General features: G+C 44.5%; 2 protein-coding genes across 4 annotated transcripts in view; one reads left to right on the top strand and one right to left on the bottom strand.

Annotated features, from left to right (window-relative positions):
* Positions 1-24,990, top strand: part of CDH23 (cadherin related 23) — a 1,814,588-nt gene that overhangs the window by 1,504,982 nt on the left and 284,616 nt on the right. The gene's annotated exons all lie outside the window — the stretch shown is intronic.
* VSIR (V-set immunoregulatory receptor) overlaps positions 1-24,990 on the bottom strand; it is a 111,939-nt gene that overhangs the window by 12,848 nt on the left and 74,101 nt on the right. Inside the window, exons 5-7 of one of the 2 annotated variants that reach the window (XM_029608941.1) lie at positions 17,116-17,143; positions 14,752-14,933; positions 13,971-14,135 (exon numbers count right to left, since the gene is read on the bottom strand). In XM_029608941.1, the coding sequence (XP_029464801.1) occupies positions 13,996-14,135; positions 14,752-14,933; positions 17,116-17,143 (350 nt within the window). In that variant the 3' untranslated portion in view covers positions 13,971-13,995. The remainder of the gene's footprint in view (positions 1-13,970; positions 14,136-14,751; positions 14,934-17,115; positions 17,144-24,990) is intronic. The other variant, XM_029608943.1, reaches the window with a different exon arrangement.

Below are 24,990 nucleotides of genomic sequence, written 5' to 3'. Positions count from 1 at the left end.
CTGAAAACTTTTATTTTTGTTCATATAATAGGAAATGTAGGCAGACTTTGCTTCCTATAGTTCCAGTCCAGGTATGGTGTTCGCCTGGGGAGAGGCAGTTCATTAAACTTGAACTCCTTAACACCAAGTAAGCCCCAGCTCACCTATGTGATTTGGGGCCAGCCTAGGTTTCCTGGTTCTTTTCTATAGTATTCTAGCCTCTGTCATCCTGCTTTTGCAATAAGAATATACAGGGTTACAAATAAGAGCCTGCCTTGAGAGGCTCATTTTAATCAGCAGACTCAATAAGTTTTACTACCTGATCAAACCTAACATTTTACTCAACTTCACAAAATATAAATTAAACATATGCATAAACTGGAATAAAAAACCCCCCAAAATAAAACAACCTAAGACAAAAGCCTAAAAGATTTATACCACACTCAAACTGCTAAGGCTATTAAAACCAGACTAAATAATACTAGGACTAGATTAGTTTGTCAAGGTTGACCTGATTCAAGAGGAACTTACACATGCTGAACTATAAGAAGATAAGAACATAAGAACATGCCATACTGGGTCAGACCAAGGGTCCATCAAGCCCAGCATCCTGTTTCCAACAGTGGCCAATCCAGGCCATAAGAACCTGGCAAGTACCCAAAAACTAAGTCTATTCCATTTTACTGTTGCTAGTAATAGCAGTGGCTATTTTCTACAACTTAATTAATAGCAGGTAATGGACTTCTCCTCCAAGAACTTATCCAATCCTTTTGTAAACACAGCTATACTAACTGCACTAACCACATCTTCTGGCAACAAATTCCAGAGTTTAATTGTGCGTTGAGTGAAAAAGAACTTTCTCCAATTAGTTTTAAATGTGCCACATGCTAACTTCATGGAGTGCTCCCTAGTCTTTCTATTATCTGAAAGAGTAAATAACTGATTCACATTTACCCGTTCTAGACCTCTCATGATTTTAAAGACCTCTATCATATCCTGCCTCAGCCGTTTCTTCTCCAAGCTGAAAAGTTCTAACCTCTTTAGTCTTTCCTCATAGGGGAGCTGTTCCATTTCCCTTATCATTTTGGTCGCCCTTCTCTGTACCTTTTCCATCGCAACTATATCTTTTTTGAGATGCGGCAACCAGAATTGTACACAGTATTCAAGGTGCGGTCTCACCATGGAGCGATACAGAGGCATTATGACATTTGACATTATGACATTTTCCGTTTTATTCACCATTCCCTTTCTAATAATTCCCAACATTCTGTAGAAGAGTCCTGAAAAACTGACAGCAAAACTCCTGCATTGTGTGTATAAGACCCATTTGCATAGGAACATATTTTTATAGCTTTTTATCAATGAAAATGTGCTTATGCTTTTCATTTGTCCAGCTATCAATCCATTTGTGACTTGATGTCACTGGCAGGGACTAGCGGTGCAGCTGTGGAGAGCAGGCAAACCCATAAGCAGGGCCCCCGGTCTCCTGTTCTTCCCCTTCCACAATATGATCTGTGATCTTCCACACTCCTCCATCAGTATCTCTCACTGCTGCTGGCAGAAGGAGGTGAGCAGCAGTGTATCAAGGTGTATCACCCTCTTTGTTCTCTACTGCCTGGGCCCTGACTGATGCATGGAACTACATAGCAGTATACTTTCACAAGTGGTTCAAAGTACCAGTCTGACCTCAAATTGCAGAGGAGGACATGACCTGGTACACTGCTTCTGTCCTCCTCTCTCTCTGCCAGCTCAATCAGTAGAGGAAACAGAGAAGGGAGAATTGCTAGAAGGGTGAGGAGAGGCTGGAGAGATCAACTGGAGGGCGAGGAGCAACTGGGCTTGGAGAAGGAATCAGCTTGGGTCAAGGACAAGATGGTGAGATGAGAGGAGAATCAGCTGGAGGGAGGAAATGGGAGTAACACAAGAATGTTGGTGAGGCTTGAAGTGGCTGGAGATGAGCGGTGGAATGGCTGGGAGATGAGAGAGAGCAATTGGAATGGATGAAAGTAGGAGTCGGCATGGGGTGAGGTGCATGATAGAGATTGGGGGAGGGTTTGAAGAAAGGCATGTGGGAGGGGGAAAGTGAAAGAGTTTAGAGAGGGATGGAGATGTGAGGAGAAGCAGCACTGTTGCTGGGGAGGGACACCTCCCTCCTTCCAATCCAAATCCTTCTTGAGCTCAGATTCTCTTCCCCAGATCCTAGAACCTTCTCCTTAACTATTCCTCTTTTTCCAGCCCATACAAGCAAAGCTGATATTCCTATTTAGTACTTCCAGGTCCCTGCACTGAATTCTGCATGGTAAACATACAATTCTGCATAGGAGGGGAATTCTGCACAAATTCTGCATGGCATAGTTGCACAGGATTTCCCCAGGAGTAAACTCTCCACAGAGCTTCTCTTTAAAAATTCAAGGCTAGCAGTAGGTGCAAATTCCATGCCATAAATCATGCTGTGGGATTTCAAAATGAAATCCCTGGGCATTGTCTGCCAGCTCTGCCTTGACCTTTGTGATGCTTGGAAAATAAACCCATATTGTCAAACATTCAGGCCGATACAGTAAAGTCCGCGGGAGAGCGGGCGAACACCCGCTCTTCCGGCGCGCTTACCGGCAACTCGCCGGTAAGCGCGCCGGAAGATTAGGCCCGGCGGTAAAAACAGGCAAAAGGAGGCGCTAGGGACACTAGTGCGTCCCTAGCACCTCCTTTTTGACAGGAGCAGCGGCTGTCAGGGGGTTTGACAGCCGACGCTCAATTTTGCCAGCGTCAGTTCTCGAGCCCGCTGACAGCCACGGGCTCGGAAACTGGACGCCCGCAAAATTGAGCATCCAGTTTTCGGCCCGACAGCCGCGGGCCGAATTCAAAAAAATTTTTTTTTAACTTGTTTTACTCTTCGGGACCTCCGACTTAATATCGCCATGATATTAAGTCGGAGGGTGCACAGAAAAGCAGTTTTTACTGCTTTTCTGTGCACTTTCCCGGTGCCGGAAGAAATTAGCGCCAACCTTGGGGTAGGCGCTAATTTCTGAAAGTAAAATGTGCGGCTTGGCTGACATCACAGTATGTTTACTCCTGCAGTGACATCAGTCTGTCAATATTCTCCGTCTCCAGCAGATGGTGGACGTGCATCTCCTTACTGGGGATTGCTACAAGTTTTAGAAGGAGAAATAAAAGGAAATTTAATTTGTCCAGCTCTCCTGCAGTGATATCAAATGGTCCTTCCCTTAGTTGAGAATTCCTGAGGTGATTTCTGTGGTCCCTCAGATGAGTACCTTGGACCGGTAGCTGATTTTCTCAGCCGGCGTGGACTTAGCTGTCAAAACAGCTGAAAGGCAGTGGGTGCAGGAAGTCGAGCATGACGGTGACAGTATATGCCTTCTCCCCCCGCAGCTGGAGACCATCTCTGCACTCAGCCAGGAAAGGCTGAGCTCATGGAAGACTTAAAAAACAATAAAAAGACAGAGGCAGAATAGAAGGGTTGTTTATAAGGTTTCCCCCCTCCTCCGGTCTCTGTGCTTGGTGCGCCATTCCGATGTTCATTCCTTCCCCCAAGGGAGGTTAAGGGACGTGGGCAGCCTGGTGGGTTGAGCAGCCCATGTGGGCTAGGCCCCGCTGTTAGGCTTTTCTCTGTGCACCGCATGGTAGGCCACAGCAGTGTTTTCATACACCTTTTCTTGCGTGTTAGACTGCCCTCTTCAGGACCCGTTGGTGCGTGCAAGTGCATCTGGCTGTGTATCCAGGCTGTGCACCCAGTTTTTTGATGCTTAGTTGGATGTCTGCTTGGGCATCCAGGTGATAGCAGCTTCCGTGTTAGGCGTGCGCTTGCCTGTGCACACAATTTGGATTGCACTGGTTGTGTGCTTAAGTTGGAAGGGCAAAAGTGCGCCTAGCTTTGCAACACCTAGCCTTGGGACTCCTAAATTTCGGGCACCTAAATTCTGGATGCATATATTTTACAGTGTGAATCAGCTGGACACACACCTTCAGTCGCCTGTTAAGCGTACTAACTGACAGAATGTTGGCATCCGTGGCTAAGAAACCTAAGCGCCTTTTCCTCTGTGATGCCTGTCATATTTGAGCATCTCAGCCTGGCGTGCCCTCTAACTTGTGCCAGTGCTGCTTACAAGCTCAGGGAGAATTATCTTTCTCTGATTTTACTAAGCCTGGTTCTTCCCAGTCTGATGACAGCCTGGGTAAAGACATGTCAGGAGGGGCACCTGACATTGGAACTCCCTTAACTGGTTCATCAGTGGGGGAAGGTAGCTCAGTGGGCAGAGCACAGGTGCCTTCTGGTTTTGGCAATCCGTAGTTCAGTTGCAGGAGAGATCTGAAGTCCTTGGGTATTGATGTTCTCATACAGGAATGGCTGGAGGACAAGCTGCTGTATGCCTTTTCCCCATGGCCCATGTTGGGCAGAATGGTTTGGAGGGTCAAGGGTCATAAAGGGCTGGTGCTTCTGGTGGCACCAAATTGGCCCAGGAGACCATGATATGCAGTTCTGCGAAGGCTCCTGGTAGTCTCTCCGGTTTCGAATGCACAGGAATCTGTTGCATCAGGGACCTTCATGAAGATCCGACTTGGTTTTGTCTCACGGTATGGCCCTTGAGAAGGCTCTCTTGCTGAAGCGTGGATATTCTACTGCAGTGATTGCCACCTTGCTACGAGCGAGAAAGCTCTCCAGTTCCTTAATCTATGTGCGGGTTGGGCGAGTGTTTTGAGGCTTGGTGTGAAGATCAAGGTGTTCTTCCTCGTTTGGTTAAGATCCCACTCATTTTGGAATTTTTGCAGGATGGATTGAATAAAGGGTTGGCCCTTAATTCCTTAAAGGTACAAGTAGCAGCTCTTGCCTGTTTCAGGGGTGAGGTGAATGGTGGTTCCTTGTCAGCTCATCCAGATGTGTCTCGTTCCTTGAAAGGAGTGAAACATCTTCATTCTCCCTTGCAGTTTCCAATAGGGTTTTAGATTTCTTAAGGGCCCTACGTTTAAACTGATGCGTAACCTTTCTTTGTGGTTACTGACCCTGAGAACAGTGTTTCTTGAGGCTATTTGATCTGCACGTTGAATTTCTGAGCTGCAAGCCTTGTCTTACTGGGAGCCGTTCCTCTGAGTGACTCCAGGGGCGATACAGCTGCGTACTGTTCTTTCCTTTCTTGCCAAAAGTGGTCTCAGATTTTCACGTGAATCAGTATATTTTCCTGCTGGTCTCTGGATAGGAAAAGAGATGCAGAGGAATATCACCAGTTGCAACCCTTGGATATCAAGAGACGTATTGTGAGGTATCTGGAGGTTTCTAAACATTTCCGGAAGATGGATCGCCTGTTGTCCACCTCGGTGGTAGTAAACAGGGTGAGCTGGCTTCGAGGGCTACAATAGCTCGCTGGATTAAAGAGGTGGTACGGCCGCGTATGTGGATGCTGAACATCAGTTGCCTAGTCAGGTTAGGTCTCATTCCACTAGGGCTCAGGCAGTGTCATGGGCGGAAGTTAGATTGTTGTCAACCGTCGATATTTGCCCCAATCCGACGTGGTTCTCCTTACACACCTTTTCCAGGTATTATCGTCTGGATGTGCAGGCCCGAGAAGACATAGCCTTTGCATGTGCAGTTTTGACTGGACATCAGGCAGCCTCCCGCCCTATTCGGGTGTAGCTTGGGTACATCCCACTGGTTCTGGATTCATATGACTAACGCTAATAAATGAGAAATTACTACTTACCTGATAATTTCATTTTCTTTAGGATAGTCAGATGAATCCAGCTTCCCGCCCTTAGGTGCTGAATGATTGTGCTATGATCCATCTGCTGGTAGAGGTGCATAACCCACTGTTTCTGGATTCATCTGCCTAGACACTAAGAAATGCCTGTTCTCACTTTGTTGTTCTCTTAGCCAGAAAATCCCTATGGGGAAAGGACAAAGTTAACACTGAAAGTGGGCTTCTGGAAAAAAGGCCAAGTTTCATTCTCTCCAATGATAATCAAAACTCCTGGCACCTTGGATTGCAAAGTCCAAAAGCTTCGAAAACTGAAGCTCTCAAAACTTCTCTTCTCTGGGCAAATACAGAAGCCGAACCCACTTCAGATGGGTGCAAGGCAAGTAGTGCGCCCAGACTCTTTCCCTCAGACAGGTGGGTTTCCTCCTGAAACTGGAATCAAGTCTCAAAAACAGCATCAAGAAAAATCTTTTTTCCAAAAAGTCAACCTCTCCAACAAAAACCTGCTTCTTCTTTTCTTCTCCATGCCAGGGGACCCTAGCAGGGACTTCTTCCAAAATCTCTCCTCACAGCTTCAACTCCAACACTGTCTGCCTTTTGCACATGCTCAGCACCTATTTTATCGGGCCAAGCTGACCAGCCCCAGCCTTGGAAGAAGGAAACTTTTAGGGATGGTCAAAAAAAACCTGCAAGTCCCTAGTGCTGGTACAAAAAGGGAAAAACACATTGGTAAGGGATCAAAGTATCCCTTAGAAATATCTGATGTGATAATGACATGTGGAAGGTTTTGAAATGCAGTATATGAAAATCCCTGCATTTCATTATCGCACCAGGCCTCGCTCCAGCTCCACGTTCCCCTCTCACAACTCTCCTGGTGTCTGGTTTTCCTCACCTGGGCAGCAGGAGTGTTCTTCTCAGCACAGTGACTTTTCTGGCTTCCAGTCGACTCCCAAGCAACGTGACTCAGCTGTAAGTGGATACCTGAGCCATGTGTCTAGCATAACGGTAGGTATCTTAACTTCCTGAACACACAAAACTCTAACATCTCCATTAAATATATAAAGAAATACCTCAAATCTTTGAAAGCTATTCCTGCTTATTTACTTGCCTGTTTAAGGTTATCTGTGAAGTGGTGCACTGACCATCATCAGTAGCCAGTGCTAGACTTGGTGCAAAGCATGAATATAGTGTAACTATGTGAGCTGACCTCAGGGAAGGGGATTTAGTTAAAAAATGAAACTTTTGAATATGTATATGATAGTTGTATAAGGGGATGGCCCCATAGATCAAGCCACAGCGCTGTACACAGTTGTGCTGAGAATCTCAGTTCAGAGATAGTGTTTACTGTCCTGTTCTGGGAGGGAAGACTGCTGTCACTACTATGGCAGCCCCCATTGGCCAACGAGTGGTGCTGAGGGTATGATTTGGAGGGCAAATAGGGAGCCAGTGTGCTGCCCTGGGTATGCCATCTGAGGGAAGTAGACATGGTGAGCTTAAAAAAGTGTATAAAATTAAAATGTTTATTATCAACAAAAAATGGAGAAGTGAAGTCTGGTTTGCTAAAAAGGTTCACAAATCCACTTCCCCACCCTTTCCCAAACAGTGCAGATTGCAGGGTTTTGTAACTACAGATGAGTCCATAGTTAAAAAAATTGTTTCAGCAATATTTTAACTATGCTTAAAAGGGAAGTCCTGTGCTCAAAATGCAAGGAGTTTGACTGTTTAAGAACATAAGAAGTTGCCATATTGGGTCAGACCAAGGGTCCATCAAGCCCAGCATCCTGTTTCCAACAGTGGCCAATCCAGGTTACAAGTACCTGACAAGTACCCAAACATTAACTAGATCCCATGCTACTAATGTCAGTAACAGCAGTTGCTATTCCCTGATTTATCTTCATTAATAGCAGTTTATGGACTTCTCCTCAAGGAACTTATCCAAACCTTTTGAAACCCAGCTACACTAACTGCTCTAATCACATCCTCCGGCAATGAATTCAAGAGCTTAATTGTGCATTTAGTGAAAAAGAATTTTCTCTGATTTGTTATAAATGTGCTACTTGCTAACTTCATGGAGTGCCCCTTAGTCCTTGTATTATCTAAGAGAGTAAATAGCCGATTCACATTTACCCATTCAAGTCCTTTCATGATTTTGTAGACCTCTATCATATCCCCCCTCAGCTGCTCTTCTCCAAGCTGAACAGCCCTAACCTCTTTAGCCTTTCCTCTTAGGGGAGCTGTTCCATCCCCTTTATCATTTTGGTCGTGCTTCTCTGTAACTTATCCAGTGTAATTATATATTTTTTGTGATGTGGAAACCAGAATTGCACACATACTCAAGGTGCGACCTCACCATGGAGCAATACAGAGGCATTAGGACATTCTCTGTTTTATTCATCGTTCCCTTTCTAATAATTCCTAACATTCTGTTTGCTTTTTTGACTGCTGCAGCACACTGAGCTGACAATTTCAATGTAATATCAACTATGATGCCTAGATCTTTTTCCCGGGTATTAGCTCCTAAAATGGAATCTAATATTGTGTAGCTACAGCATGGATGATTTTTCTCTATTCAACACCTTGCACTTGTTTAGCTGGGTGAAAGTAGCCTCTGCCTGACTGATAACATTTTACAACTATTTTTTTGCTGCTGGAAGCATCTATTTGTTTGTATCATGGTAAATCAGTGATATCATAAATTAAGGAGAGATAGCCATTATTATGAAACTATGTTACCGAGACTACAAGGCACCCCCTCTACTTATAATAGGAACATATACATGTACAATTTACTATATGTGCCTCTATGTAAACCGTTGTGACGGTAGTACACTGAACGATGGTATAGAAAAGATTTTAAATAAATAAATAAGATAGATAGAGAATTATTTTCTTTACCCTGCAGGCTGCTGTTTGATTTAGCATAACAGTTGCATTAAGATTTCAAAAACCAAACGCCAGGAAATTCTAGCAATTTTATACAATTTAAAACATTTGAGTTCTCTAGGTTGTGCATTTGTTTTTAAATGAAATAAAAATACAAAAAAAAAATGTTTCACTTAAAAATCAAAACTATCCCCGAAACTTTATTTTTTTTGTTGACTTTTGTTTGAGAAAATCAATAAAAAAAAGAATTAAGATGTAAAATTCTCCCCCCCCCCCCCCTTCCCCTACTGCCTTTTCCACCGTCCCCTGGTCCGTGCTTACCCTTTCCATGATGGGCCTGCAATGTAGAAAGAGATAGGGGTGAAGTCCATTTGCTCCTGCCCTGCTGGCTTCTGGTTCCAAACCAGACCTGCCCAGCCCAGAGACTTGCGCCGGTTTGAGTTGTAGTTGTATAACATACGGCCGTAAAAGAAATGGAACTGGCTGGTGCTATTTTTGATCCAGGGACCAGCAGGGCAGGAGCGACTGGGGATCATTCCTGCCCTTTTCTACATTGAAAACTCCTGCGGAAGGAGAAATTGTGATCTGGGGTCGGGGGGGGGGCATAATTTCTGTATACTTTTTTGGGGGGGGGGAGAGGTGATTAAATGTTTATTTCTGGTCAGCAAATCAAACAAAATTAATTAAGCATTAAATGGACTGGAACCCAAATAAACTCTTCCTCTGAAACAAAAAATTGAGATGAAGCTAATACTTTCCCTGCACATCTCTCAAGTTCTCCTATAGGAAGCCCTTTCCATTGTGAGAAAGAGGGAGCTTAGTGACAGCTAACAGGGCTTTAGTGCTACTGACACGAAATGGATGCTTCTAGCAGCGGTAAAGAATTGTCTTTAAGCTAAACTGACTGCCAGCATGCTGGGATCTAAAACTTATCACTCAACTAAAGAATACTTTCATCTGGCCTAGGATTAGACTGTCTTGAAATTTGAGCATGGACTCCCTTTTCTTGTCTTCTTTCACAGGCATATAGTGTAGAGCCCTACACTATTAGAAGATAAAAATCAACTTTTCCAAAAGATTGCCTACTTTTACCCTTACAGTACATTTTCAATTTAACTCTGCTGTTCCAGTAAGAATACTATCCAAGGAGGCTAATGTCAGCATATTCAGCAATTACAGCTCAATACATAATATAAACATAAGCAGTATAAAAACACACTATAGAAAAGTGTACATCAATAACTCACAATTCAATAAATATAAAAATAATCAGATTAAAAAAATAATGCTTAACATAAATAACCTTGCTAATACTGAGTTTAGCTTCTGCAAACTAAGGGCTAGATTCATCAAACTATTGCATGCAATAGGAAGAGGAGTGTGTTTTATGGTAATAGTGCACTTTGCAATAAATAAGCTATCTTAGTGCTTTGCATAGGTAAGTGCCACAATTGTAATTCCTATCAGGCCTATCCTGTAAAGTGCGGCCGCGTTTACCCTGCTCCTAAGCCGCTTTTTACTCACGTTCCGGCCGCGTTAGCCCTTCCTGCGATCCCGAATCCCCTTTAACCTACTCCTACCGCGTCCTAAATTCCCCGGGCAACCCCTTCCGCCCGCGGCATGTATATTGCATGCAAACGAGCGAATTAGCTCGCTAGTGCATGCAAAGGAGCGAATTAGCTATTCCCTAGCATCCCGTAACCCGCGCGCCGACTATCGCTAGTTTTCCCTGCCGTTTTGTCGCGCGTTTAACCTGCAAACTTACCGCCTACCCTGACCCCTGCGGTAGAGGCAGGGGTAAGGGTAGATGGCAAGCTTTCCCCCAGCCCCCGCTCACCTGCCCCGGCCGCGATCATGGGTGCCGGTCTCTGTGGCAGCCCCAGTCCTCTCCCCTGCTCCCGAAGCCAAAAAAAAAAAAGCGAAAAAAATGTTGCAGCCCCCCTCCGATGTCCGGACTGGGGCTGCCACGGAGACTGCAACGGCAAAGCGACTTTTCGGTTTTTTTTTGCTTCGCCGCTGTCAGTGTGCCCCCTCCTCTCGGAGCAGAGCGCAAAAAGCAGCCTTGCTCCGGGAGGAGGGGGGACACTGACAGCGGCGAAGCAACGGCGAAGACAGCGGCGAAGCAAAAAAAACCCAAAAGCAATTTTGGGTTTTTTTTTTCAAAAGCGACAATTTTTTTTTTTTCCAAAGCGACTTACTTTTGGGATCTGTCAAGATCCCAAAAGTAAGTCGCTTTTGGACGCCTGCCAACTTACTTTTCTGAAGCCATCATCAGGAACACATGCGATCGTAGCTCCTCCCGACGAAGATGGCCGCCTGCAAGGGGAAAGCGTGCAATTGGCCGCTGAAGACGTGACATCACGACGTCACGTCTTGAGCGGCCAATTGTACGCTTCCCCCGTGCAGGCGGCCATCTTTGTCTTCGTCGGGAGGAGCTACGATCGCATGTGTTCCTGATGATGGCTTCAGAAAAGTAAGTTGGCAGGTGTCCAAAAGCGACTTACTTTTGGGATCTGTCAAGATCCCAAAAGTAAGTCGCTTTTGGAAAAAAAAAAAAAATTGTCGCTTTTGAAAAAAAAAAACCAAAATTGGTTTTGGTTTTTTTTTTGCTTCGCCGCTGTCTTCGCCGTTGCTTCGCCGCTGTCAGTGTCCCTCCTCCTCCCGGAGCAAGGCTGCTTTTCGCGCCCTGCTCCGAGAGGAGGGGGTACACTGACAGCGGCGAAGCAAAAAAACCAAAAGCAAGAAGTAAGTCGCTTCGCCGCTTCACTCTTCCCTCCTCCCGGAGCAGGGCGCGAAAAGCAGCCTTGCTCCGGGAGGAGGGAAGAGTGAAGCGGCGAAGCGACTTACTTTTCGCTTTTGGTTTTTTTCGCTAGGAAGAGTGCATTGTTCTGTTCGTACATCTCACTCTGAATGTCAAAGTGGCCTCTAACCCTTACACTAATACCTAAACCTCACCTCGAGTAACTAGGTGGGCCTCCTATAGAGATATAAATACCTAACTACTATGTGGGCCTTATAGCTAGGTGTGCTCTTTCTCTTTCTCTCTCTCTCTCACACATACAGGTCTATCCAGTACCGAGCGGTAGGAAGAGCTGCGTTAGTGCCTACGGCACCCGCGGTTACCGCCCGCACAGTGCAGCTCACCTACCGCTCGATCCTGAACACTAATTATATGTAAATGTAAACCGCGTCCGTAATGCCTTAGTCCCGCGCAACCCATTTTACTGGATAGAGCGCCTATACAGTATCCTGGGTGCGCGGGCCTAAGGCTTCACGCCACGCTGGTATCTGTCATTTCAAATGTCATTTGAAATGACAGATACCAGGAAGCGAAAAAACCAAAAGCGAAAAGTAAGTCGCTTCGCCGCTTCACTCTTCCCTCCTCCCGGAGCAGGGCGCGAAAAGCAGCCTTGCTCCGGGAGGAGTTTTCCAAGCTCTTCCTATACATTCTCTTCTGTAAACAGATTTTCATCTACCCCATCTCCACCTACGGTCTTGTCAACCAGCAAAGATCCTTCTCCAGGGTCTTCTTTAGTGAACACTGAACTGAAGTTTTGTTTAATATTTCCGCCATTTCTTCATCTCTCTCCACACATTGATCATTGTCACCTTTCAATTTCACTATACTACTTCAAACCTTTCTCTGATATATCTGAAAAATGATTTGTCATCTCCCTTTACTTCTTTGGCAATCCTTTCTTTTGCCTGACTTTTAGCTTTCTTGATTTCCTTCTTTGTCTCCTTCAGTTTCACCAGATATTCTTCCATGTGTTCCTTATTTTGGGATCCTTTATATTTCTTGAACGTTGTTCTTTTTTATTTTATTTTATCCGCCACCTCCTTTGAGAACCAGCCTCGGAGGGAACGGAGGCAGGCGGCTCGGCGCGCGCAGGCTGCCGATTTTGCGCAGCCTTGCGCGCACTGACCCCGGATTTTAAAAGATACGCGTGCAAACAAAAGTACGCACGTGCGTACTGTTTTGAAATCTGCCCCCATACCGTTTGATGATCACTAGTGCTGAGGTGGTCTCCCACCCGGACATTAGAGATATTATCCCCGTTAGTGAGCACCAAGTCAAGTATCACATTTTCCCTCGTGGGTTCCATTACCATTTGTTTGAAGAGGGCAACTTGCGGGGCATCCACTATCTCTCTACTTCTGGTAGATTCCGCAGAAGGGTTTCTTCAGTCTATGTCCGGCAGATACAATCTCTCTTCTCCCTTCTTTCCCAGGTTCTAGATGTCTTCGACCAGATTTCTGTCTAGCTCTTCCATTAGATTCAGAGGCCTGTAAACCACTCCAATAAAAATGGATGCATCATCATCCATCTTTAGGACGGCTCATAATTATTCTTCTCTACCCCTCATTCTTTGCAGTTCAGTTCCTTGGATATTGTTTATGACATAAAGAGCTACTCCTTCCCCTTTTCTGACCTCTCTGTCCTTCCTTATCACGTTATAGCCCGGTATGGCCGTATCCCACTCATGAGAGCAAGAACCATATCTCTGTGACTGCAACAATTTTCAAATCCGTCTCCACAATTAGGGCCTGCAGGTCTGGGATGTTATTGCCCAAACTGTGAGCATTTGTAGCTTTCCAATTTTTCTCTCTTGATTTGTTGCATTTCCTAGTCACATATTTTCTGCTTTTTTGAGTTGATTTTGTTATTTTCTCCTCCCACTTTCTGTATTGCTTGGGGGTGATATGTCAATTTCATTAGCCATTTCCTGCCACCCCCATTCTTTAGTTTAAATGTCTGATAATATATGATCTGAATTTCTCACCTAGCATCCTCCTTCCTGCTAGAGACAAATGAAGGCCATCCTTTACATAAAGCTTTTTATTGCTCCATACACGACCATAGCCTCCAGGGTATCCAAAACATAGACTAACATTTTTAACCTCATGCTTTTATCCTCCACAATACAATGGGAATTGCATACCAATGACTAATATTAATTCACAAAGAAGCCTCTAATTGTTTGGCTATTTGATAATTAATTAAGTTCAAAACCCTTAGTTACTAAAATTGTCTAAAAAGCCAGATCTTGATTTTCATTCTAATTTAATTAATTTATTTTAAAAACTTCTATCATACACTATGGCTTGTTCTGGGTTGCCAACAGTCATAAAAATATAAAACAAAGGCATGAATAGAACAATATACAACTTATTATACGGCGCTCTGCTGTAAACACTGCTGAACCAGCAACCATTGTCAAAGCAAATCCAGCAATATGCAAATATTTAAAATATAGCTTGCCTTATGTAAAGGCTGAGAAAGTCAACAATGCTTGTTGGAAAGACCTCAGATTGCATGATGGAAAATAGCAAGTTAGTAATGAGGTCAAATACTCAAGACACCTTTCATGTAATGTTTAAAGGTTATGGACAGAATCTTACGTTGTATTCTGCTACCTACAGCAAGTCAGCACAACTCCTCCAAGAGCAGCGTATTATGATCTCTTGACGTACCACCCACAGATAATCTTGTTGCTGTTAGCCTCAGAATCAGGTTCTCAGAAGTCTCCTGCACCTGATGAAATCTCATATTATAGTGTCCTGCTTCTGCAACAGGCAGACAAGAAGTTTACATTATTCAAAAACTTCCTCCTGACTCTTCTCGCTAAGTAGTGAGGCCATGGAGAGATGATTTCTCCCAGTGAGCTTAGCATTTTAGTTCTTCTCTCTACCAGGGAAGGCTTAGAATTTACTTTTTTCTTACAAGGGTTCTGCTCTATCTCCTATTGGCAGAAGCTAAAAACTACTCTTTCCTCTCTCTACTGGAATATTCTCTGTACTAAGGAGTCTGGATTACTCTTTACAATTCAAATTACTCTATAGTAGGAACCAGGAGTTCCTAAATATACTGTATATTAGAGGAGTGCATCTGGCAATTTCATGTGGTATTATTTCTCTTATTTATACACAGTTACCCAGGAATCTGACTCATATATTTTAGATCAGCAGACGTAGGAAGAGAGACAAGGAGACAAAGCAATGTTATGAAGAGGTAGCAATAATGCTTTAAAATGAAACAAAGTGTAGTATTTTATAACCAGGTGCTGACTTTGCTTTCACATTGCAGAAATTCATTCTCTTCTATAAATAACTATATTCCTAGTTTCATGGATTGAGGCATTTAAATGAGCTTTTTGAAGCTCTCCCCACCTCAGGAACTCACCCAGCGATGGGAAGAAGCAGTCCCCAGGACCTGGTGGTGACAGGGGTGTGTTTGGTTCTGAGAGGAGGTGATGTCCAGATTCTGACTGCTGACGACTTGCTATGTAATTCAGCTGGGGCTTAGGATCCACGCCTTCACCAGGAGCCTCAGCAAAGACAGGGTTTTCAATTCCCCTGTCTTCTCTGCAGTGAAACAGAACAAAGTTGAGAGCCTCAGTAGGCTTGAGTTACCTTCTTTCACTGTACACATCTATGCAATCCAATCTCATTTGAAATAAAGAGACGGCTGAGGGGGGATATGATAGAGGTCTTTAAGATCATGAGAGGTCTTGAACGAGTAGATGTGACTCGGTTATTTACACTTTCGAATAATAGAAGGACTAGGGGGCATTCCATGAAGTTAACAAGTAACACATTTAAGACTAATCGGAGAAAATTCTTTTTCACTCAACGCACTCTGTTGCCAGAGGATATGGTTAGTGCAGTTAGTGTAGCTGAGTTCAAAAAAGGTTTGGATAAGTTCTTGGAGGAGATGTCCATTAATGGTTATTAATCAATTATACTTAGGGAATAGCCACTGCTATTAATTGCATCAGTAGCATGGGATCTTCTTAGTGTTTGGGTAATTGCCAGGTTCTTGTGGCCTGGTTTTGGCCTCTGTTGGAAACAGGATGCTGGGCTTGATGGACTCTTGGTCTGACCCAGCATGGCAATTTCTTATGTTCTTATGTTCTTAAAGATTTATAAAGTCAAACTTTGATTTTTATCTTGAAAAAAATGCATTATGCAGTTTGCAAAGTTTGTACTGAATTGGATTATGGCCTGAATCAGAATTAATTGAGTATTTGAGCCATATCTATCTCTACTCAGGGAGGATAACTTTAAAACATGTGCATACTCACCGATGACTGCACATAGATAGGCACGCAAGCGCAATTGCACATGTTTTGTATAATGCGCGCAAATGTGCATATACTACATAAAATACACTTAAATCTACCCAACAACATGCTTGCATATCTAAAAGATACACGGCATGTATTTTCAACATAGCCAGATAAGATGCGTTTTAACACTTATCTGGCTATGTTACTTAGCCAAATAAATAGCGGATTTTGAGACTTAGCCAGAGAAGTCAAAATTTATCCAGATAAGTGGCACAAATCTCCTATATACAAGTATTTGTGCTCCTAATTTTAATCATTTACACATGGAGATTTAACTTGTGTATTTTCCTTAGCACTTGTTGGTTTTTACGCTTGTAAGTAATCAAATTTTGTAACATGGACGTGTGAAGGAAATTACCAGTTTTACCAATAAGTCCACTAGTTTGCCCAATCCATCTCTAGGACATCAAGACCCTCCTGGTTCTTCAGCCTGAACTCTTCCCAGTTTACGCAGGCTCCTCACCCAGTTGGTATTTGGTCATAAAGAATTATATTCTTACTTACACCACATAATTAGCAGGTGTAAATATATGCAGGTAAATACATACATGTATTGCTTCGGTAGGATCTAAGATAGCAACTTATAGGCATAAACATTGGCCCTGCCCTGGAATGCCCCTGGCTCCTCCCTTTTTTATATGAGCACATGTATTCGTGCACTGTTACTTGCACATGTATGTTTGAGGTTTATAAAATAACATTTATGCGAATATGTTCTATTTGTTCTTGCATCTGCTAATCTTTACATGCGCACGTCTTTGAAAATTCACCTTTAAATGAGCAAGAATGGTGAAGGATTCCTGCTGGTTTTTAGACCAAGTGTGGTTACTTACAGGGCAGCACCGAGCAAGTTTTCATCAGAATAAGATTGCATTTGGGGATCAAAAAATGACCAATGTGTAGCAAGTACTTCCTAAAGCATTTTGATTGATGTGGCATCCCAAGATCAATTTTAGTGAAATTATGGCTCCAAAGTTTGTCTTTTCTGCCTTCATAATTAATTGGCAGTAAGGCCTTTCATGGCCTCCATGGCTTCTGGTAGCTGTTCTTTCAGTCTTGAGACTAAGCCATTTGAATAGTGTGCAAGCATCCGCATGCCGAGTACTGTGCCTGGGAATTAGACCAAGGGGAGGAAAGGAGCTCAGGTGGTATCAGTGGCAAACGGGCAGTCACCAGCTGTGCCCACTGGCAAAGGGCAGAAAAAGCAGCTTATTATGAGGTCACTGAGCATGAGACAAAAAGACAGAGCCATGAGACAGCAAGAGAGAGGAAAGAAAGTGAAAGGAAGATATCGAGACAGTGTGGGACAAGGACGCAGGCAAAAAAAATAACTTGCCAATTCAGATTGAAAGACACCCAGCCAGCTTGGGATGATGCATTTGTTTATTAAATGGGACTACTAGATAATGATTCCTCACCTGTCCATTCTTACCAGCTCATGCGCTCCTGTGAAAAGACAAAAAAAATATATTTTTTTTAAAGAATTGTAAAACTCATATCTGTATTGTGTTTACTCTGTCTCACATGAAACAAACAGGAAAATGTCTAACAGACTACTTCTGAGAACCCCCCTTCCCACCAAGAGGGGAGACAGGTCCCCTCTTGTCTGAAGTGCGGGCCTAGTTCTGTAGCATGGGACCCAACTTAAGCGTTCTCTTCTATTCCAAGCCTATGAGAGGCACCAGCCCCCAAGGCTGCTGTTGAAGCTTTTAGGTTATCTCACGACCTCTGATTTCTTCCTTCTTTGGAAGATCTTTGGTTTGGCCTTGGAGAAAGATGACTTCTAGTTACATAGGGCATGGCAGGCTATTTTGCTGTACTCTGCTGGAAAGCCTGGATGCAATATCCAAAACAGTGCATATAAATGCATCTTTCTTACAGTTCTCTACATGAATTGTATTTAATTCCATAACGAATGGATGCAGTTATGGCATAATTCGGTCCCCATAGTTCAGGCAGAAATTTCAGGAAACTGGAAAAAGTGCATAGAGCTGCTATATTGATGAAAGGGACGGAGGGTACACCTGCGAGGAAAGGCTGTCTCAACTGAGACTGTTCTCTTAAGGAAAAGGAGATTGGAAGGAAGAAATGTGATCACCACCTATAAGGATATTAAAGGGCTTTCTCAGCAACTGGCAAGGACCTTTCACACCTGAAAATATGGAAAGATCAAATGTCATTCATTCAAATGGAAAGGCAGGAGGCTTAAGATCCTGAATGTGTCCTTTAAGCTTGCAGTGGCTACATTAAGGAATATGCAGCTGGGTAATACATTTGTTGCATTAGTAAACATTTTTCAAGCAAAGATAAGTGAGTATCTAGAGATTAATGGCACTGCCCATTATTCATATTTGTTACGGTTCTAACTGACAGGAGATAATCTAGGGATTTCTGCTAATCATTTTGTTGAGGTTTTGTGTCTTTTCTAGATCAACACACATTCATTTTCCAGGTCTGAGTAATCCAACAGAAATACAGTTTGATAGACGTTTTCAAACTAATTCAATTGCATAACATTTTCTTTTCAAAGAATAAGCATATTTTTTCATGTATAGCTAGCTATCTTTTCTGTTTCCTGAAACATGTACTGTATAATACATAACCCTTTTCATATTAGCTGGTACGGCAGGGTGTTTCAATTTCAGCTGCTATGCCACCTCACCATACCCTGTCGAGGACACCTCCCTACCAGAAATGGCCTCCGGTGAGCCCCACTCTGAACTGTTCTTATTACCTCTTCCCTGGTATCATGCCTCAACCTGTCTTGCAGCCTCCGCTCCACCAAAGGACTTCCACGAACACATTCTGTAGGCTGCCCAGGCCCCTCCTTCCAGGCCCTGCACCACACCCAGACTCCAGCCCTACTTAACTCTGTCTGTCCCTTGCTTCGATGTTTCCGCTTCTTGCCCTAGCCACTCTTGCTTTGAGACTTTCTCAGGCCTATCCTTTTTTGTCTCAAGGCCTTCTGACTTCAGCCTTGCCTTGCCTTGTCTCGTGGCCTCTGGGCCTTCTACCTTCAGCCTTGCCTTGCCTTGCCTTGTGACCATTCAGCTTTCTGCTCCTAGCCTTGCCTTGCCTTTTGGCCTTCAGCTCCTAGCCTTGCCATGTGGCCTTAAGGCCTTCTTGCTCTCTTCCTTGCTTTGTAGCCTATCATGGCTTACCCCTGACCTCTGGCCTATCCAGGCCTTGCTACCTCTGTGGCCTCTTTTGGCTTCTCCTTGTCTTGTCTCTTGGGGCCTTCCTGTATTGCTGCCTTCAGGCTTTATGTTCCATGTTCTGTGTTGTCCTTGTCTTGTCCTGTATTAGTCCGTTCCTGTCCCAGCCTGAGTTCCAGTTTTATGTGCACGTTGTTCCTGAGTTCCAGTCTTACCTGCATACTATTTCTGAATTCTAGTCTTGCCTGCACACTGTTCCTGAGTTACAGTCTTACCTGCACTCTCTTCCAATCCAAGCCTTGGTTCTAGCCTTACCAATGTGTCTGTCCAGGCCTTGCTCTAGCTTTGCCAGGCTGTCCAAGCCTTGTTCCAGATATACCAGATTGTCCAAGCCTCACCAGACCATTCAAGCCTTGCTCCAACCTCGCTCTGCCATCCCATGCCACTCCAGATGTCATGCCCCCCACACTCTGCCCGGACCAGAGCCATAACACAGGGCTTCCCAAATCTATCCTGAGGATCCCACAGCCACTCGGGTTTTCAGGATATCCTGAATGAATATGCATGAGAAGTTTGCATAAACTGAATCTCCACGAAATGTAAATTATCTCAAGCATATTCATTCAGGATATCCTGAAAACCCGAGTGGCTCTGGGGTCCCCAGGATAGGTTTTGGAAGCCTTGTGATATATTATATATATATATATATATACAGTATATATAGGGGTAGATTTTATAAATCTGCGCGCGCGTACTTTTGTTCGCATACCAGGCACAAACAAGAGTATGCGGGATTTTAATAGATACGCACATATCCATTAAAATCCGGGGTCGGCGCACGCAAGGCTGCCCAAAATCGGCAGCCTGTGCGCGCCGACCCCGGATTTTAATGGATATGTGCGTATCTATTAAAATCCCGCATACTCTTGTTTGTGCCTGGTATGCGAACAAAAGTACGCGCGCGCAGATTTATAAAATCCTCGCAGCCTGCCTCCGTTCCCTCCGCCTCCCCCCACCTTTCCCTCCCTTCCCCTCCCTTCCCCTACCTAACCCCCCCCCAGGCCTATCTAAACCCCCCCACCTCATGTTGTACAAGTTACGCCTGCCCGAAGCAGGCATAACTTGCGCGTGCCGGCGGCCGGCCCGCGATTCCCAGGCCCGGGAGCCGTTTCGGAGGTTGGCCACGCCTCCAAAATGCCCCTGAGCCGGAACCACGCCCGCAGCCCCGCCCCCAAATGATGCGCTGCCGCGACATGCCCCCGACACCCCCCCCCCCCCAGGAAAGCCCCGGGACTTACGCGTGTCCCGGGGCTTGTGCGCACCGCCGAGCCTACTCAACACAGGCTCGGCACGCGCAGAGGGTACTTCGGCCAGGTTTTCGGGGGGGTACGCGCGTATTTTACGCGCATACCCCTTTGAAAATCTGGCCCATTGAGTCCACATAATCACACTTTATTAGTAAGAAATAGAAGGAAAGTGGCACTTCAGAGGGTTGGTGTTCTTAGGATATGCCACAGTTGCCTGCTTCAGCTCTACTGAAAGGAATGGAGCCAACCACAAATGGCTGAGGCAGCCAAAATTAGCCAAAAATAGCCAGCTGCTAGCACTGTAATGCAGAGTACACATGTTTTTTTTTATCAGTCGCTATAATAGATGGTTCACTGGCTCATGGTGCCACCAAATCATTATGAAAGTCCTTCATAATTCATGACATAAAAACTTTGGACTTGATTTGCCCATTTCAGGCCGGAAAGGAAAATGTGTTGAGTAGGAAGACCAGCAGAAAAAATTACTATTCAGAGCTGAAGCAATGCTTGCACAGGAGGCTGAATAGCAGTGCTAATTAGGTGATAAGAATATAATAAAAACATTTTTGGCCTGCCCTGCATTTAGCTGTATTAGCTATCTCAATTCCCTGTACATAAGTCTGATTATCTTGTTTTGAACAAGCAGAGTCACATGAGTGACATCTCTCCCCTATAGAAACTGCACTAACTGTGATGTCAGCATGAATTAAGGGCAAGATACCAAAAAGCGCCTGCTTAGATTTCTGTTTCCACACCACCTTATTTACATACTTACTGAAACACATATCAGCCTCAACTCCATAGGAGCAATAGGGGAAACCCCCGCACTTTCACATAGAAAAACGTGCTTATTACAGGCAGAAAAGAAACAGCCAGTGCCGTAGCAAGCGTCAGTGCATGAGGAAGTGCTGACACGCAAGGCCAAAATGAGCACAGCTTTCCAAAGACATTTTCTACGGGTAAGTTGGTGCTTTACCAGTAGAAATGGACATTTAGAAAATTGTGCTCCCTTTCTGTGAGTAAACTTGCACGTCTAGCACCGATGCATGCATAACGTTACCTGCAGTGTGAGGGGGAGAATAGGGAAGGACTTTTTGAACTCCAAAAGTATGCGCTTTTTTTCCCTCGTAATTTAGCAGGGTGAAAGTGAAAGTGCGCGCATACTTGCACTTTAAAAGGTTGGTGGAAAGCCCACAGCTAAAAAGTACCCATGGACATCGGGCCAATGTGGGCAGTAAATTTGCCCAAGTTACACCAATTTTCAAAGCAAACCTATACAAGTAAATTTGCTTTGAAAATGATCCTCTCAAAATTACTACCTACATCGGTGGATTTAAGGTTTTGTTGAAAATGAACCTGGCAAAACTAGGCACATGCAAGTACACCTGCTCTTTCCTGCATATAGTTTTGTAGGAGGATTCATGTATGAACGTTTTAAAATCCAAAAGTTTGCATGTAAATCCTAACCTCACCCAGACTCCACCCCCTGGAACACCTCTCCCCTATGCATGATAAAATGCATGCATTGTGCATGCAAATTTCTAAAGAGCCATTTCTATAGACAAAGTAGTACTTTGCTCACAGATGTCCCTTTCAAAATTACCCTTCCTATGTCCAAAAGTAAATTTTAAAAGTGTATATATATATATTTTTTTTTTCTTCTCATGTATCCAATCTTAGCTATTCATCCTTCATTCACAGTAGTCCTCTTCACGACGGGACAGTATTCACAGGACACTAATCGTACCATTTTCTTACAGACACTGTGAAATTGTCAAGCCTGCATTGCTGTCATGGCCTTCGTGTCACACAATCCCCTGCCACACAGGCCAGCCAGATTAGGGGCACTGGTCAATAGAACCTCTTTCATCATACACAAGGGTTTCATCACTGAATTTCCAAACCTGCATCCCTTGCAGGGTGGCAAATAAAAGATGGGTCTCTACGTGGAGGCAGGAACAGAGACAGAGAAGGGAGGTCTCTGCTGCCTGCTCAGGCCTTCTTTTGGGGTGTTTGAACACACACCAAATAGTGACTGGACAGCCTCTTTCGCAACAATTCATGTTATGGAAAAATCCAATATCCGTCTGCGATTTGGCTGGTGGAGGCCCAAATCTTGCATGGCAAATCGAGCCTTGAGTCCTGCTGCAGACCCATGTTGGCCTGAAACACATGCAGGGCCTTGTGTGAAGTTCTTGTTGGTGTAGCTGTAGGATATATGGGTTCAACTAGAGCAGGGGTGAGCAAACTGGGGGACAGGGTGCCTATGGGGGGTTTTGAAAGGGGGGGGGCACACTGGCTGCCTCATCAAGGAAGGGAAAAATGGCCTCATCGTGCTGTGGAGGCTCAGGAGCTGCTAGAACATAGTGACATCATTGTACGCATGCCATGGCTTAGCCATGCGTCTCTTTCGGGGGGCCAGGAAAAGGAAGTGCTTGTGCTGTGCGGGGCCCTGCTTACTCTGTGGCAGAACTGGACACGGGAACAGCCATTGCGGTGCTCCGTGAGCCAGGAAGAGCTGCCATCCTCAGGCTTCAGCCCGGAAGGCATTCCTGCAGTTACGGGGTCCCTATCCAGGGAGAGAGATTATACAGTAACTGCTGCTCGCCAGGGGAGAGGAATGGGCAATGAGAACGAAAAGAATGAGGACGTGGAGGGGAGAGAGGGAGGAGGTGTGAAAGGGAAAATAATGGCAGAAAATGTAAAAAAAAAAAAAAAAAAAAGTGAAATAAACAAATCACCCCTGAATTAGAGCTATTTTGTTTGAAACATGTTCCAATTCTTTTTCTCCCTCAAGTTAATAAAATGTCTTTGCAGGTTCACTGGTAAGATTTCTGCTTCTGGCTTCTGCCTACCTTTTGTCTGCAGTGGGAGTCCAGAGCCTCGTACAGATGCTGCCTTTAGACACTGCCGCCCCTTCTCCTCTCTTGCATTTGCCCCTGCTTGATTGCATAAGTGAGGCGTGATATCCTTACATTACCAAGCAAGAGGTGCCTTACGGACAGCCCCAGCTTTATCATATGCCAACAAATCAGGGCCGGCGCATCCCATCAGGCGAACTAGGCGGTCGCCTAGGGCGCCAAGCATTATAGACGCCGAAGAGCAGCCATGTGGGGCTGCGAGTGGAGCCTATCCAACTAGCGGCAAAGAGGCGTAGAGATTCGGCAGGCCTGCTCACAGCCCAGAGAAGCACACACTCGGCAGGCACGAATGAGATAAGAGTCGAAGCTGAGACCGTGGGGGGGGTGGGCACAAGGCAGAAGGTTTGCCTAATACCCTTGCACCGGCTCTGCCACAAATCAGTCTTTAATGAGATAAGCCCATGGTCACTTCCTGGTGATCCAGGAAACTGCCTGATACTCTTGTGATGTTATCACAGAGTAGGTCTTTCAATTTCACCCAAGATCAGCCTCAAGACTATTTGCAACTTCGCCTCACAGTGTGTATTTGACTGGCAGCATCTTCCAGTGAATCAGTGAAATGGTTAAAGCAGACTTTCTGCTTTTCTGTCAGAGCTGCTTGAGTAATTATTTCCGTTTTTTTTTTTTTTTTTACTAAGCAGCCCACTTCCCTGTCCTAGTCTCGTGAGGCTTTCATTTACTTGCTTGGAACGGGGAATGGAAATTATTTCTCTTGCTCTCTCTGCCGTCCTGCGGCTATGGTACTCTTCGGGAAAAAAACAATGTCGGAGGAGCCAGAAGTGGCTGTCGTGTGCTGCTTGTTTCTTGGCAGACCTGCTTCTCCTTTTGGTCTTTGTCTTAAGTTTCCTTTCTTTGTTGTCCTAATATATTGTATTTCTCTTTTTTTTTTTTTTTTCAAACTGATTGTTAGAAATAAAGCTACAATGGCAAGACTACTTATTACAAAAAACAGAATCAGAAAACATAACAAATTTCTTGATGACTATTGCTATTAGGAACCGAAGCTTTAGTATATTTCTGATAGGTCTACAATATTATAAAAAATAGGATTATTATATGATAGGTGTACCTGAATGTCTTCTGATATATTATTGTATTTAAGTGCTTGGAAGTAACTCTCTTTTTTTTTTCTATTGCCTGAAGGTTCATGGCCTCCTGGATTTGCTCCCCAATTCCCTGCTCTCCCTTTTCTTTTTGACCCTATACTACCTAGCAATCAGCTTGCAGCCATGTGGCCTTCATCCCAAGGGCTAGAGGGGCCGTGGGGGACGAAGGAATTGTTGGGGTTTGGTGGTCCATAAATTCTCTTAGCAGACATGATTTGTTGCTTTGTCATGCTTATTTGTGTTGCTTTTGTACTCATTTCCCTGTATTATATGCCATTCAGAGCATATCTTTCGATGTAATGAGATGTTAATAAGTGCAAATTCATAAATACATTTAATTTTTGCCCCATGAGGGTCTGGAGCTTTCCCACCTACCCACCTTTCTGTCACAGTTAACAAATAGGTGACCAATGTTGAGCCAGGAGTTAGTAATAAGCTATGTTTGGGAACCCACTAACAGGCCAATGCAGTAAAAAATGCGGGAGAGCGGGCGCTCCGTGTTGAGCGCCCATTCTCCCGACACATGCCCAGGCACCTCTCCTGGGCATGCGATACTGTATGTAAATGAGGTGGTGCGCTAATAAGGAGGTGCCAGGGACAATAGCGCATCCCTAGCGTCTCCTTAATAGCGGTAGAGGTGGCTGTCAGCGGGTCTGACAACAAATGCTCTATTTTACCGGCATCGGTTTCTCGAACCCGCTGACAGCCATGGGTTAGGAAAATGGATGCCGGTAAAATTGAGCATCCGTTTTGCTAACCACTGACCGGCGGGCGGATTTTTTTTTTTTAAGTTTTGGGTCCTCC

Source organism: Rhinatrema bivittatum, chromosome 7 (assembly GCF_901001135.1).
Source record: "Rhinatrema bivittatum chromosome 7, aRhiBiv1.1, whole genome shotgun sequence".
Lineage (NCBI taxonomy): Eukaryota > Metazoa > Chordata > Amphibia > Gymnophiona > Rhinatrematidae > Rhinatrema > Rhinatrema bivittatum.
Note: the sequence above shows the minus strand (reverse complement) of the source record. Positions and strands in the feature narration are given on the sequence as shown.